Below are 15,062 nucleotides of genomic sequence, written 5' to 3' on the forward strand. Positions count from 1 at the left end.
CGGAAATGAATTCAAGACATCAAATTACCCTAAGAAGGATCCTGGTTAAATTTCCGAAAAGTCAACAAAAGTCAACAAGGAAATATTTCAAGAATATTCCAGGAATATTCTAGGAATATTCCATTTGATGTGCTGGAGGGTTTGAGCCGAAGGGCCCTAGAGTTTTTAAGCTTAGGTCCATGCTTCACAACGCAACAACCCAAATTAAACACAAAATCAAGGTCAATTTAGAAACATAAGCTTAAGAAGGCAAAAATCTGAAACCTTTCGAAAGCGCAGAAATAGAGAGAAAAAAGAATTGGGGAAAAGTTGGGAAATTTACCAGAGGGGTTTAGGTGGAGGCGCCGAGAGGAGCCGAGAGGAGCCGATCGGCAAGGCAGATTGAAGCTTGAAAGGCCAAGCTTGGACTCTCTGGCAGTGGTGAGATCTAGGGTTTTTTCACAGACAGAGAGGAAACCTAGATTCGAAAAATAGGGAGAGAAATAGAGACCTTGATTCGAAGAGAAATGGTGAAGCCCTAAATCGAGCTGCTTGGTGCAGGAAAAGAGTGAGGCGAGTAGGGTGACAGGGAGAGCAGAGTCAAACAAAATAAGGAAAACCTAATAATGGAGAGAGAGAACCGAAGCACCCAAAGAAATCGAAACCGGAGAGGATAAACGTGGCCTCAGAGGGCAAGGAAGTCATTTTACTGTAGAAAATATGGCAAAAAAATGGCTTAACAAACGAATTGAGGGGTATTTTGGTCCGCACACTGCCCTAGAACAGTACGAATTTGGGTTTTAGTATATATAGAATTTGGCTCTTATATGACTCATCAACCTCAGACACACACACACAAACACAAACACGCGTATGACTTACAACTTAATTACATACAAGATTTCAAATCATATGAAGATCTTAACTTACACACGCATACAAAAAAAAAAAAAAGGAATTCCATTTTTTTTATCCCACTGAATATCAATTGTTTTCTTGAGTTGTATCAGGAGTTCTATGCATTTCTTGAAGAGTTATGGCAAGATCAATAACTGGAACTAAGGTAATCTCTCACATTCTGCTAGAGAAGGAACGATAAAAATGATAAACCTCATAGGTTGAAGCCGTATGAAGCATGGATACGAATACGGATACGGCGATACGATACGACATAACACGGTGATACGGAAAATTCCTAAAAATTAAGATACGATACGCTATGAATACGGCAAATAAAAATGTATATATCAACAAAAATATACAATTTAAAACATAATTCATCATTTAAATTCAAGTACAATTGATTTGTTAGAGAAAAAAAATTTGAAATCTAATCATCTTTATGCAATAGAAGAAGTGTGAGAGTCGTATCATGGTTTTAATTAGAGGGAACTTTTGTATTCAGTAACTTTCAATTATAGATATCTCCTATTAATTTTCTCCTCCTCATTATCTTTTTTGAAAGTGTAAATGTATCTTAAAAGCCGGATATGTGTATCCTAAATGTAGGATACGCGTATCCATCATGTCAAATTCTTGTCCATCAACCGGGATACGTGTCAGACGAATATCCGAGAGTATCAGGCAAGTATCATATCCGATTAAGTATCGGACACGGGATACAGGACCAAAGAAGTATCCGTGCATCATAGCTGAAGCCACAAATTCCACCCAAAAAATCGTATATCCATAGACGCATGGCCATGGTGTTTGTTGCCATTCGAATAATGCGAAGTCCTTAACTCCGTCGTTCAAATAGCTGAATGGACTTTCCGGCCAGTTATCTGGTGAGGTTTTGGCTTCATCCTGAACACCAGAGGTTCCATCTCGTTGTTGAGCTTTTGAAAGTACGAGAGCTCATATTTTGCCATAAAAAATTCGAGCTTGACCCTAATCCTTCTCCATGTAGAAACTCTTAAATCACCATTCAAGACACGCCTATTTTTATATAGAAAAGAACCTAAAATATGATGAGAGATAGAACTGAAGCCGTCCCAGCAATAAGAAAAAGGCCCCAAAAGCTGTCAAGGTCAATAAGATCCCACATCGCTCAAGGGTAAGGATCCTGTAAGCCTTATATGTATATTCTTATCTCTACCTAGCATGAGACTTTTTGGAAGATCACTGGCTTTGGGTTCCATCGGAACTCCGAAGTTAAGCGAGTTCGCACGAGAGCAATCCCATGATGGGTGACCTACTGGGAAGTTCTCGTGTGAGTTCCTAGAAACAAAACCGTGAGGGCATGGTCGAGACCCAAAGCGGACAATATCGTGCTATGATAGAGTCGAGCCCAGAATGTGGTGAAAGCCCAGGCCGGAATGTGACAAAGACTGCTGCTTAATACTCTTGGATTTGAATTATCTTGGCAACTGCTTTCTTGACTGAACCTTCTTTTTTAAATGCTCATTATCTTCTCTTCCTGTGAAACGTCATGTACTCGAGGTGAAATTTTTGGAAACACCTGTAAGCCAAAAAAAGAAATCATGTGAGAAACTAACTAACCCACATATAAATTTGGCTTGCGGTAGTAGGGAAAAGGGAAATGAAGACAAGATCCCAGATGAATCAGAATTCAAAAGTGATAAATGCTTTCAACATTTGAGCTACAAGCCCCTTACATTTTTGTGTGTTTTATGTATGTTTTTGTAGAAGGAAAGTGAGATCTTACAAAGCCATAGCCTCCAGTTTTGAAAATAGGAGTTTCATCAACATCCACCATTTGCACTTCCTTTTGGTAGAGCTTCCTTGCATTCTTCTATGGATTTAATAACCTTAAGCCTGGATTCATCAAAACTGAGTTGTTTCGAGAGTTCATAATGTTGAAATGTAATCTTGTCTTGGCCCAAAGATAATGGATCTAGCCCATGCACAAAGAAAGATCCATGCACATGCTAGAGAATTCTAGCAAAGTTCAAGTTGGTGGAAGAGTCTAGAAGAATGGTGAGGATTCCACCAACATACAAGATTAGTGTAGATAATTCTAGCATAGGAAGGTAGTGGAATTATCTAGATATCTCTAGCATGATGCTTCCATGCTTCTCCAAGGTTTCATCCATGCCTATAAAAGGAGAAAGCATCCACACCATTTATAACAACCAAGAGAGCAAGAAGTGAGAAAAGAGTGAAGAAGTGTAAGAGTGTTTGAGTGTTTCCTCTTGTACTAGTTTGTGAGTGAATAAAAAATTTTGTGTAAAAACTTTGAGTGTTCTTTTGTTCTCTTGCCTATCAATTTTGCTGCATTACATTTTTCTTTGTGAGATAAACATCTCCAAAGTAGTGAAGTCTTTTTAAGCCCAACAAAGTGGTATCAGAGCTATGGCTAGCAACGTTATGGCAGCCTTCCAAGTTTCAATGCTCGACAACAACAACTTCGATAATTGGAGTATCAAAATGAAGGCCCTTTTGGGAGCATATGATGTATGGGAAGTCATGGAGAAAGGCTACACTGAGCCAAAAAATGAAGCTATTCTGTCCCAACCCCAGAAGGAGAGTTTGAAAGATTCAAGAAAGAGAGACAAGAAGGCTCTCTACCTCATCTACCAAGCATTAGATGACAATGGCTTTGAGAAGGTCTCGAGTGCAACCTCTACCAAGCAAGCATGGGAGAAGCTTCAAACCTCTTACAAATGAGTCGAACAAGTGAAAAAGGTTCGTCTTCAAGTACTAAGAGGTGAGTTCGAATCTCTACAAATGAAAGGTCTGAATCAATCTCTGATTATTTTTCAAGAGTCTTAGCCGTTTCCAATCAATTAAAAATAAACTGAGAAAAGTTAGAAGATGTTAGAATTATGGAGAAGATACTACGCTCGTTGGACCCCAAGTTCGAGCACATTGTTGTGACGATTAAAGAAACTAAAAACTTGGAAGAAATTAGTATAGAGCAATTAATGGGTTCGCTACAAGCATATGAAGAGAAACATAAAAAGAGGCAAGGGAATGATGAGCAGCTCCTCAAGACGCATGTTCAGCCAAAGAAGAAAGAAGAAAGCTTCGATAATGAGAGAAGCCAATACGAAAGAAGTGGTGGTCGAGGACGCGGACGCGGACTTGGACATGGATGTGGATGTGGTTGGAACTTCAACAACCATAGCAACTACGAAAGATGAGGAAGCTCAACAAAAGGTCGTGGAATAAGGCGCTCAAACTTGAGGTATGAAAAATCTCAAGTTCAATGCTACAACTGTCAAAAGTTTGGGCATTATGCTTAGGAATGTAGAGCTTCAAGCAACAGGCTTGATGAGAAGGTCAATTATGTGAAAGAAGAGAAAGAAGATAATGGCATTGTGCTACTAGCATGCAAGAACAATGATGGAGACCAAGACTATACATGGTACCTTAACACCGGCGCCAACAACCACATGTGCGGAAGAAGAAGCATGTTCGTATAGCTCAATGAATCGGTGAGTGGCAACATTTCTTTTGGAGACGAATCCAAAATACCCGTCAAAGGAAAAGGTAACATCCTAATTCCCTTGAAAAATGGTGGTCACCAATTAATTTCAAATGTCTACGTGCCCAATATGAAAAGCAACAATTTGAGCTTGGTTCAACTCTTAGAAAAAGGTTATGATATTCACATGAAAAAATATAGCCTTTTTCTTAGAGATGACAAAGGAAGATTAATTGCCAAGGTGAAAATGTCAAAGAATAGGATGTTTCCTATAAATATTCAAAATGATGTTGCAAAGTGCCTCAAAACATATTACAAAGACACATCATGGCTTTGGCATCTTCGTTTTGGGCATCTTAACTTTGGGGGACTGGAGTTATTATCCAATAAAGAGATGGTGAGAGGCTTACCGTGCATCAGTCGCCCTGATCAAGCTTGCGAATGATGTTTACTTGGGAAACAGTTCAGGAAAAGCTTTCCAAAGGTGTCGACCATAAGAGCCCAGAAGCCACTCGAGCTCATTCACACCGATATGTTCGGTCCAATAAAACCAAGCTCTTTGGGTAAAAACAATTATTTCCTTCTCTTCATTGATGATTTTTCAAGGAAAACCTGGGTGTATTTCTTGAAGCAGAAATCAAAGGTATTTGGAGCAATCAACAAGTTCAAAGCCGTTGTAGAAAATGAGAGTGGTTGCAAGATCAAAGCCATGAGATCTGATCAAGAAGGAGAATTCACTTCAAAGGAATTTCAAGAATTCTGTGAAGCTAATGGAATTCGTCAACCTTTGACAATTCCAAGATCCCCTCAACAAAATGGTGTGGCGGAAAGAAAAAATCGAACCATCCTCGACATGGCTCGAAGCATGCTCAAAAGCAAGAGATTGCCTAAAGAGTTATGGGTAGAAGCTGTAGCATGTGCTGTCTACCTATCAAATCGGTCTCCAACAAGAAGTGTGTGGGGAAAGACTCCGCAAGAAACATGAAGTGGAAGAAAACCAGGTATCTCTCATCTAAGAGTTTTTTTAAGCATAGCCCATGTACATGTACCAGACGATAGGAGGATGAAACTCGACGACAAAAGTGAAAAGTTCATCTTCATCAGCTATGACTCAAATTCAAAAGGCTATAAGCTGTATAATCCAAACAATGGGAAGATGATGATCAGTCGAGACGTGACGTTCGATGAAGAATGAGAATGAGATTTTTGCTCTCATGCAGGTGATCTTCACTTCTTTCATCAGTTTGAAGAAGAGAATGAACAAGGGATGATGGAGCAAGCAAGAGAGGTTCAGCAATAATCCACTACTCCACCTGCTTCACCAACATCAACCAATCATGGTAATTCACCAGCATCAGCATCATCAAGTTTGAGTCTAAATGAAAGAGAAGTACCACGCACAAGAAGTCTACGAGATCTCTATGAGGTAGCTGAAAGACTCGATAATCCTACACTTTTCTGTCTCTTTGCTGATTATGAACCAGTTGACTTCCAGGAAGCAGTGCAACATACTAAGTGGAGGAAAGCAATGGATGAAGAAATTGAAGCAATCCATAAGAACGATACATGGGAACTCGCTATTCTTTCGAAAGGACACAAAGCCATCGAAGTCAAGTGGGTGTATAAGACAAAGAAGAATGCCAACGGAGAGGTTGAAAGATACAAGGCGAGACTAGTAGCGAAAGGCTATAGTCAAAGAGCCGGAATCAACTATGATGAGGTATTTGTACCCGTTGCTCGGTTGGAAACTATACGATTACAAATTTCTTTGGCAGCTCAAAACAAATTGAAGATTCAACAAATGGATGTGAAGTTCGCTTTCCTAAATGGAGTCCTTGAAGAATAAGTCTACATTCAACAACCGTCAGGCTATGAAATCAAAGGGCATGAAGATAAAGTTCTGAAGCTGAAAAAAGCCTTTTATGGGTTAAAACAAGCGCCACGAGCATGGAATAGTTGCATCGACAAGTACTTCCAAGAAAACAACTTCATCAAGTGCCCTCATGAACATGCTCTCTACGTCAAAGTCAAGGATGAAGATATTCTGATTGTGTGCTTATATGTGGATGATCTAATCTTCACCGGAAGTAATCCAAGCATGTATGAAGAGTTTAAAAGAGTGATAACCAAAGAATTCGAGATAATCGACATCGGGCTGATGGCATACTACCTAGGCATTGAAGTCAAGCAGAACGAAGAAGGCATTTTCATCTCCCAAGAAAGCTACACAAAGAAGATACTGAAAAAGTTCAAAATGGATGACTGCAAGGCCATAAGCACACCAGTGGAGTGCGAAGTTAAACTAACCAAGCATGACGAAGGAGAAAGTGTAGATCCAACATTTTTCAAGAGTTTAGTTGGAAGCTTGCGCTACTTGACTTGCAAAAGACCAGATATTCTCTATGCCGTTGGATTAGTCAGTCGCTACATGAAGAATCCCACAACTACACATTTGAAGACCGCCAAAAGAATTCTTCGATACCTTAAAGGTACTGTTAACTTTGGCTTGTTCTATTCAAGTTCTGATAACTACAAACTTGTTAGGTATAGCAACAGTGATTGGGCAGGAGATTCCAACGATAGAAAAAGCACTACTGGATTTATGTTCTTCATGGGAGACACTGCATTCACATGGATGTCGAAGAAGCAACCGATTGTCACTCTCTCTACCTGCGAAGCTGAATACGTAGCAGCTACCTCATGTGTCTGTCATGCAATCTGGCTAAGAAACTTGCTGAAAGAATTAAGCATACCACAAGAAGAGCCAACAGAGATCTATGTCGACAACAAGTCTGCAATAGCTCTAGCAAAGAATCCAGTATTCCATGACAAGAGCAAACACATAGATACCCGTTATCATTACATAAGAGAGTGTATTGCAAGAAAGGATATGCAAGTGGAATACGTGAAGTCACAAGACCAAGTCACTGACATATTCACCAAACCACTCAGGCAAGAAGACTTTGTCAAATTGAGGAACACAATCGGCGTCACAAGACAAGATTAAGGGGGGATGTTGAATTGTAATCTTGTCTTGGCCCAAAGATAATGGATCTAGCCCATGCACAAAGAAAGATCCATGCACATGCTAGAGAATTCTAGCAAAGTTCAAGTTGGTGGAAGAGTCTAGAAGAATGGTGAGGATTCCACCAACATACAAGATTAGTGTAGATAATTCTAGCATAGGAAGATAGTGGAATTATCTAGATCTCTAGCATGATGCTTCCATGCTTCTCCAAGGTTCCATCCATGCCTATAAAAGGAGAAGGCATCCACACCATTTGTAACAACCAAGAGAGCAAGAAGTGAGAAAAGAGTGAAGAAGTGTAAGAGTGTTTGAGTGTTTCCTCTTGTACTAGTTTATGAGTGAATAAAAAAATTTGTGTAAGAACTTTAAGTGTTCTTTCTTTCTCTTGCCTATCAATTCCGCTGCATTATATTTTTCTTTGTGAGATAAACATCTCCAAAGTAGTGAAGTCTTTTTAAGCCCCAACACATAAACATAAGAATTCTTGACATACCCGACATAATCCCCAGTTTTTAAAAGACACCTTAAATTAGTAATGGTTGGCTGGAGCTGTTGGACTGTTAACAGTGATGCTAGATTAGCTGTGTAACTTTGTGTCAAACTTACTAGGTGAAAAAACCATGGTTGAGAAAGAGAACCAGAAGCTTGTGCCAACTTGATGTGAGGGAGGGCCACAAAAATCTTCATTAATTCGATGCTCAAGCACCCAAATGACAAAGCCAATGAAGACGAAGAAACAGGATGTTGTAAGCCACAAGTCCCATGTCAAGGGCTTCAAGAAAACCCCATGCAGGTTTGCTCCTGGTGTCTATGATTGGCACAACCATTGCTACACCAGATTCTGTGTAGGGAGTTGTAAAGTCCACGTACACCTATTTGCAAAATTGGATTCGGAGGGAGCATTGCTCAAGTCAACACCTAGGTCTGCAACACAGATGATCGATATACAAGCTTAAAGAACATCACAATCACTCAACTAAATGAATTTTTCCAATTATAAGGTTTTTTAAATACGGAATAATCTGAACAAGCCCACTTTCGTTGTGGTCAGTAATCTTCTTGGATTCTTGTGGACTGAAGAGCCAGAAAGTCACGCTTCTAGTTTTCAGCAATGCAGGATTTGCCCAAAAAGACATGTACATACTCAAGACACCAAAATTCGTTTTCGCAAGAAACAGTCTTTTGAAACGTGTCAATTTATACCCTAAATCCTAATAAGAGGCCGCAACGCTTCATAAGAACTAAACATTTTTTAGCTTCTCTGATTTTTTTAAACGTGTCAGTTAGTACCCTAAACCCCAATAAGAGGCCAGAGCTCTATAAGAATACGATCATTAACTAGTCTGGGCCGGGCCACCATATCCAGCCCTCCCTCATTTCGTATTGGGCACACATTGATTAGGGGCCGTGGTTTGGTGTTCCAAATTATGTGTCTCTTTTTTAGTTTTGTAACACGTGTCATCCACTTAACTTTAAAATTTAACACCGTTACTTTGCATAAAATTTAATTAAAATTTAAAAAAGACTAATTATATTAACACCCCACAAATTGTTAAATAAACCTCACATACTTAACACCCCATATTTGCTTTTTCACTTAAAAATTATCTTAATACACCCCACATTCTCAATATACATCTTATATTTTGTATATACACCCCCACATTTCAGGGATTGAATCTAACCATTTGTGTTTAATTTGTCAAAATATTTCAAATCATCTGACGTTTAGTTTGCCGAATGATTTCAAAATAATGATTTGAAATCATCTTACTATAATTTGAAATCATCTTATTCAACTTCTAAAAAGCCTTAAAAAATATGACCCGTTGTGCTGAGTCTTTCCGAGTTATAAAAAAAAAAAAAAAAAAAGACTCTCTCGTTAGTGCTAACAAATAATGCTTCTATATATATTTCACAAGTCTTTAGACTTAGTCTTGAACAAAATAAATAAAGACCCTCTCTCTGCTGATGATCCAGGTGTAGAAGTTAATTAATAAATTAAAACTGAATCGGTCTCAGATTTCTTTAAAATATAGGCCATGTCTCTCCTCATTTTCTACTGATCATCTCCCAATGACAAGAAAAGAAGAAGAAAAAAGAAAGAAAAACTCGCGATGAGAAACATACGTCAATCAAACGGCTAAAGATTGAGAGTAGAAGTTCATGTGGAGAATGGCTATCCTCAATTTGTAAAAGTAGTACATGACTCTAGCACTAATACGACTCATGTTACTAGGTACGCAAGATTAATATGAACCCTAAAAGATGAATAAGAATATAGAAGTTTAAATAATGCAGTAAACGCAAGATTAAATAATTATCGATGTCATCGAAATCACTAAAACAATAAAAAAATGTGAAGTCTTACCTCATGTGAAGCTTCAGAAACATCGATTTCGTGTTCCATTCGTCAAAAACAATTTTTCTCAATCAACATGTTTGTAGTTTCGTTGGTTAGGGTTTTGTTCAACAATGGAGGATGAGATGGTTTTGATAGTTGAGAAGATACATAATACACTAAAAATGATTTAGGGTGTATTTATAAATTTTTTTTAAGTCAAAATTATCATTGCATAGTGAAGTAAATAAGTCATTTAATATTAAATTTTAATATGGGTGCATTCAACATTTTATAAGATGTTAATATAAAAAACCTTAAAAAAACTCAACAAAACATAAAAAACCCACTGTTGAAACTCATCATCCCCAATCTCTTGCAATCCTTCAAAAGAAAGAAATTTCAACACGGCCGCCGTCGCCGCCATTCGCCATGGCTTCTTCCATGCGGCCCATTTCTCTTCTCCTTCTTCTACTCCTAGTCGTTCTTCTAAAACCCACAAACGCCAACCCATTGATGAATTGTCACCCCGAATCGAATCCCAGTTCTACACCAGAGCCAAAGTCCCCGACTTTCCTGACTCCCCCATGCGCAGCACAAACGGGTCTCCCGTACTAGCGACGGCGGTGGTGAAATTTCATTCATTTTGTTTCAGTATTGGAAGTGTTTGGTTTCCGGGGTTGATTAGGACGATACGGATGATGAGTTTCCACGGGGTTGAAGAGTTTCTTTTGAAGGATTGCAGGAGATTGGGGATGATGAGTTTCAACAGTGGGTTTTTTGTTTTGTTGAGTTTTTTAATTTTTAAATAAATTTTATGCAAAGTAACGCTCTTAATTTTTAAGATAAGTAGAAGGTACGTATCATAAAACTAAAAAGAAGACACATAGGAGACACATAATTCGGGACACCAAACCCACGCTTGATTAGGAGCAACCGAAAACTTAATTTGTGTGTGTGACAAGTCAACGTCCTCGTATATATAAAAACTGGCATGCATAAATCATAACACATATTATTATTTAGATAAAAGATATAAATATATTGACTTGAGGTGTACATATAAAACAAATTAATTAACATAATCTCCCAAAAGGTTATATACAATGCTACCATATTAATCTTCCCCCTCCCAGAGTATTGAAGATTCAACTAATAAAGATCCAAACTTTAGCTACACTAACTTGACCTAAATCAACCTCACATAAATATACATGGATGACTATATTATTATCATACAAAAAATTTACAAACTTGTAAATGTTAATTAATTATTGGTTTCCTGAGCTCCTTCAGGAGTATTTGGTATTTCACCAACAGGTGTTCCTTGCTCTCTGAAGAAATGTGAGTCTTGATCTGCATCGTTTGAACGGCCTGATTCAGGGCTTGGTGGGCAGGTGGTGTTATTGTTTGGTGAAGCCTCAACAGCTGCAGCTTCAACATTATAGGATGTTCCATCTCGAGCGCCACTCTGTCTAAAAGTATGAGAGCTGAGGTCTTTTTGGTCAAAGAATCTAAGCATGGCCCTAATTCTTTTCCATCCCGAGGCGTCCGTTGTCATGAAAATGTGCCGATGCCTATAACAGAAGGAGGCTGCAAATATGATAAGAGCTGATATTGAAGAGACCCCGGCAATGAGGAAGAGACCCCAAAAGCTATCAAGGCCAAGACTGGTGGAATTAGAGATGGTCGGTTTTGTATCCGAACATGTGGTATCTGGTGTGAACCATTTGTTTTCAATGTCCTTCATCTCATCTCCCTCAGTCACGTTGAGAATTGCCCTCGAAACATCCGACACAAGAGGTGAACCTTTTGGAAAGACCTGTACAGTAGGGACGTATATTATTAGACACACGAGTGGATTTGTAGTGAGTATTTTGTGTGTGCGTGTGCGTGTAAGGAACATATATATAATACACAATATACAACAATAATCTGCTTCATGTAGGATTACTTGTGAGCGAAGTAAAGAGGGAGCGCTTACAAAGCCAAAGCCATCAGTTTTGAATATGGGGCCAATCATGGTGTATGTAGAGCAATATTTTGCGAGAAAAAGCTTCATGTTGGGAGTTTCATCAATAGCAGCAGCAATACCTCCGTTTGCACTCCCGTTTGTTAAAAATTCATTGCATTGTGCTGCAGAATTATAAGGCCTTAATTTGGTGGGATCAACACCATTTTGTATCAGAAGTTCGCCGACAAAAGAACCATTAATGTACCCAATATACTCCTTATTCTTTATGAGAACGCTTAAATTCGTAAAAGTTGGCTGAAGTTGTTGAACTGTTAATAGAGAAGTTAGACTGGCTGTATAACTTTGAGTCAGTACCAGCACCACAAACACCCATACAATCACCACAAACCTTGCCAAGTTGCTAATCACCGTCTCACCTGTAGATTAATCAAAGTAAAAAAATGTGGATACAAAAACAATTAATTGTTGAATTTTGAGTAGTATATAAATATGGTTATGAAGTTGTATAGTAGTATTTACGGTGTGCAAAAACCATGGTCGAGAAGGAGAACCAAAAGCTCGTCCCGACTTGATGCAAGGGAGGCCCTCGAAATTCTTCGTTAATACGGTGTTCAAGAACCCAAACCACAAAACCAATGAAGATAAAAAAGCAAGAACTTGTCAGCCAGAGGTCCCATGTCAAAGGCTTCAAGAAGATCCATGCATTTTTGCTCTTGCCGTCTTTCATTTGCACTACCATTACCACTCCTGATTCCGTGTATGGCAATGTGAAGTCCACAGACAAAGACCTGTTTGCTCTAATTGTTGTGTCCGCTGCCAACGCGTCGAATTTCTGTGACATAAAACATTATAATATATCACATCAACAAATTATGAGTACTACCAATGATCATGAAAATTGAAAAGAGAAGAAAATCAAGTTCATATTAATTTCACATACCCCAAGAAAAACTTGATGGACCAAATCACTGTAAGTGCCAGCACTTGTACCATCAGGCTTTACAAAGGGAATCAAGTCATAAGAAACAGCATATGGCAATTTTCGCATTGCAGCATCAAAGACGTCGATACAGAACCCGGAAACTTCGGTTGTATTGTTGCTAGGATCAGGTACCACCCTCACAAAATCAGCAAAACCATCACTTACGGGAACTCCTACTTTCAACCTTTTGCCATATGTCGGGTTCTCCCATCCCTTGGGAACCGAGGTAGAATCTCCTGGCCATAAAATAGGTCCCAGATTCGATTTAGAAGTTGAATATGTAGTATTTTCTGTGTTTGTGGATTTCAATTTTTTCACAAGTCCACCCTGTGGTGTCCAAAACCCAATTGTTCTTGCTCCATGACCAATAACATTCACCATTTCAAAGATGGAAGGTTGTAATTGTCCATCAACAAAACTGAAATCCCCAGCAAGGCCTATAAATTTAGTGCTTGCCAAGGACTTGCAAAGTTCTGGACCATTTTGAGAGAGCCCCAAAGCTTCAAGATCAGTTGATGAGTTGGTGGAACCATTGATCTTTTCGAAGCCAAAGTTCCTAGTCCCGACATTTTCAACTGCCATGGCTAATGCAAAAGCAGCATCATAAGCCCGGAGTGCAGGAACATCTAGTTCGGCATCAATTATGCTTGGATTTTCCATTTGAAATTTCTTTTTCCATCGAACTCTAAAATCCTTAAGCTCCACCGTTTGGGGCACATAAGTCCTCACGCCCAATGCACCTTCCATCACATAAGTCCTCACTGAAGAACTCGTTGCTGTTATATGATTGGTTAGCCCACCAGTCATGATCCAAACATAGCCTTCATCCATCATTCCCATCTCTTGCGCCTTGGTGAAAAGGCGATTACCAAGAGAGGGCAACATGTGCACAATGAAGACTCTAGTTTGCATCGTCATTAACTTGTAAAGCTCTGCCTCAATTTGAACATCACTGGCCCCTGGAGGTATGACACTTCGATACGGGATACGCGCTTCAACTTCTTGCAAGGCATCGGCCAAGTAAGGTATTATTCCCTCACCGTATTCGTTGTCCACATAGATTGGCACCGCTTCTCTCCATCCAAAGGCCTCGATGATAGCACTTATAGCTTTGACTTGAGAGGAATCATTTTGCACAGCTCGGAAAAAATATGGACTCCGAATTGAAGAGAGGGAAGGACTTGTAGCTGAAAATGACATTATGGGCACTCGGGCTTCCTCTCCAAGATCAATTACAAAGTTGGCTTGCATCGATGATTTCGGTCCTAAGATTGCTTGCACTTGAAGATTCTTTATCAGGTCTAAAGCTATTTTTCAATAAAAAAAGCACAAGTTACAGTTTTTCTTCTTTTCAAATAAAAATAGTCTTATCAGATAAAAAGCTACGTACGTATAGATGGGAGTCAAAATTAAATTGCAAAATTTAAATGAAAACACAAGATGAGAGAGAGAGGGAGGGCGAGAGAGAGAGAGAGAGAGTGAGAGAGAGAGAGGGAGAGAAACCTGCAGCAGCTGCATCGACAACGTCTTCTCTCGAGTCTCTAATGCTCAAGGCCAGCCTAGTTGAAGAGGAAGCACGGGAGGTATAAAAGTCGGAGAGGGCCATTTCGATGCAGCTCAACCAAACTTTTGTACTTGATGAATCAAGGTCATCAAGAACCACACCAACTTTCACTGGGATTGTTGTGTTCTGTGACTTCTGCCCCATGACCAGGGAAAGATTAATGCTTAAAGAAATAAGCAAGAAAAAAGAACAAACCAGGTTGGTTCGTGTCCTCCTTTTCATGTTGGTATGCCTTTTGCAAGCTCCGGTTGTGTTATTCAACAGAAATAAATATATGTATATATATAGAATGGAAGGATTGCAGACCAATATAACTCTGTCAAGATATTAAAAGAAATAAACCCTTCGATTGACCAGTTTCCGTTTACCTTGACCAAATCAAAGTGCTACACGTGATGTTGAATGAAACTATACATTACCAAATCAAAATATTTTGGAGTATAGCATACTTCAAAGGGATGCTAGCTAGCAAAACAATGAAGTCGATCGACAAAGACCGAAAAACACAGAAGAGTAATTATGTTAATTTGTTTTCTTCATCCCTCAGATCTTTCTGGAAGATTAGTACTTAGCAAGAGGTTAAGCAACCCGTCTGGACTGATTAGTCAGTTTTGACTTTTAGCTAGATCAAGATGCTTTCAGGAAATTTACAACTTTGTGTGGTCCACCAAAATGTACATAATTGATTTCTATGCTCAACTGTTGACCCATAAATCAAATCATATGCTGCCTGTCCAAGTAATAACTGACTTGTTATTTCAATGTTTTCTGTTTCTTTCAATTTTTCCCTGACGGGTATAATA

General features: G+C 39.0%; 1 protein-coding gene across 1 annotated transcript; it reads right to left on the bottom strand.

Moving 5' to 3' along the window:
* Window positions 1-10,795: 10,795 nt before the first annotated feature.
* On the bottom strand, window positions 10,796-14,525 carry LOC126631074 (glutamate receptor 2.7-like). The gene is made up of 5 exons (XM_050301236.1): window positions 14,199-14,525; window positions 12,654-14,002; window positions 12,233-12,545; window positions 11,723-12,129; window positions 10,796-11,560 (listed from the first exon to the last, which is right to left on the bottom strand). The coding sequence occupies exons 1-5, from the start codon at window positions 14,479-14,481 to the stop codon at window positions 11,006-11,008; spliced, it is 2,907 nt and encodes a 968-aa protein (XP_050157193.1). The 5' UTR covers window positions 14,482-14,525; the 3' UTR covers window positions 10,796-11,005.
* Window positions 14,526-15,062: the final 537 nt, after the last annotated feature.

This window comes from Malus sylvestris, chromosome 8, assembly GCF_916048215.2.
Source record: "Malus sylvestris chromosome 8, drMalSylv7.2, whole genome shotgun sequence".
In the NCBI taxonomy this organism is placed as follows: domain Eukaryota; kingdom Viridiplantae; phylum Streptophyta; class Magnoliopsida; order Rosales; family Rosaceae; genus Malus; species Malus sylvestris.

Excerpts from the sequence above, each read along its gene's own strand:
- LOC126631074 (XM_050301236.1), bottom strand. The coding sequence starts at position 14,481 with ATGAAAAGGAGGACACGAACCAACCTGGTTTGTTCTTTTTTCTTGCTT. Across the intron at positions 12,130-12,232 it reads GACCATGGTTTTTGCACACC|GTGAGACGGTGATTAGCAAC; the intron begins GTAAATACTACT and ends ATTAATCTACAG. Across the intron at positions 11,561-11,722 it reads AAACTGATGGCTTTGGCTTT|GTCTTTCCAAAAGGTTCACC; the intron begins GTAAGCGCTCCC and ends CCTACTGTACAG.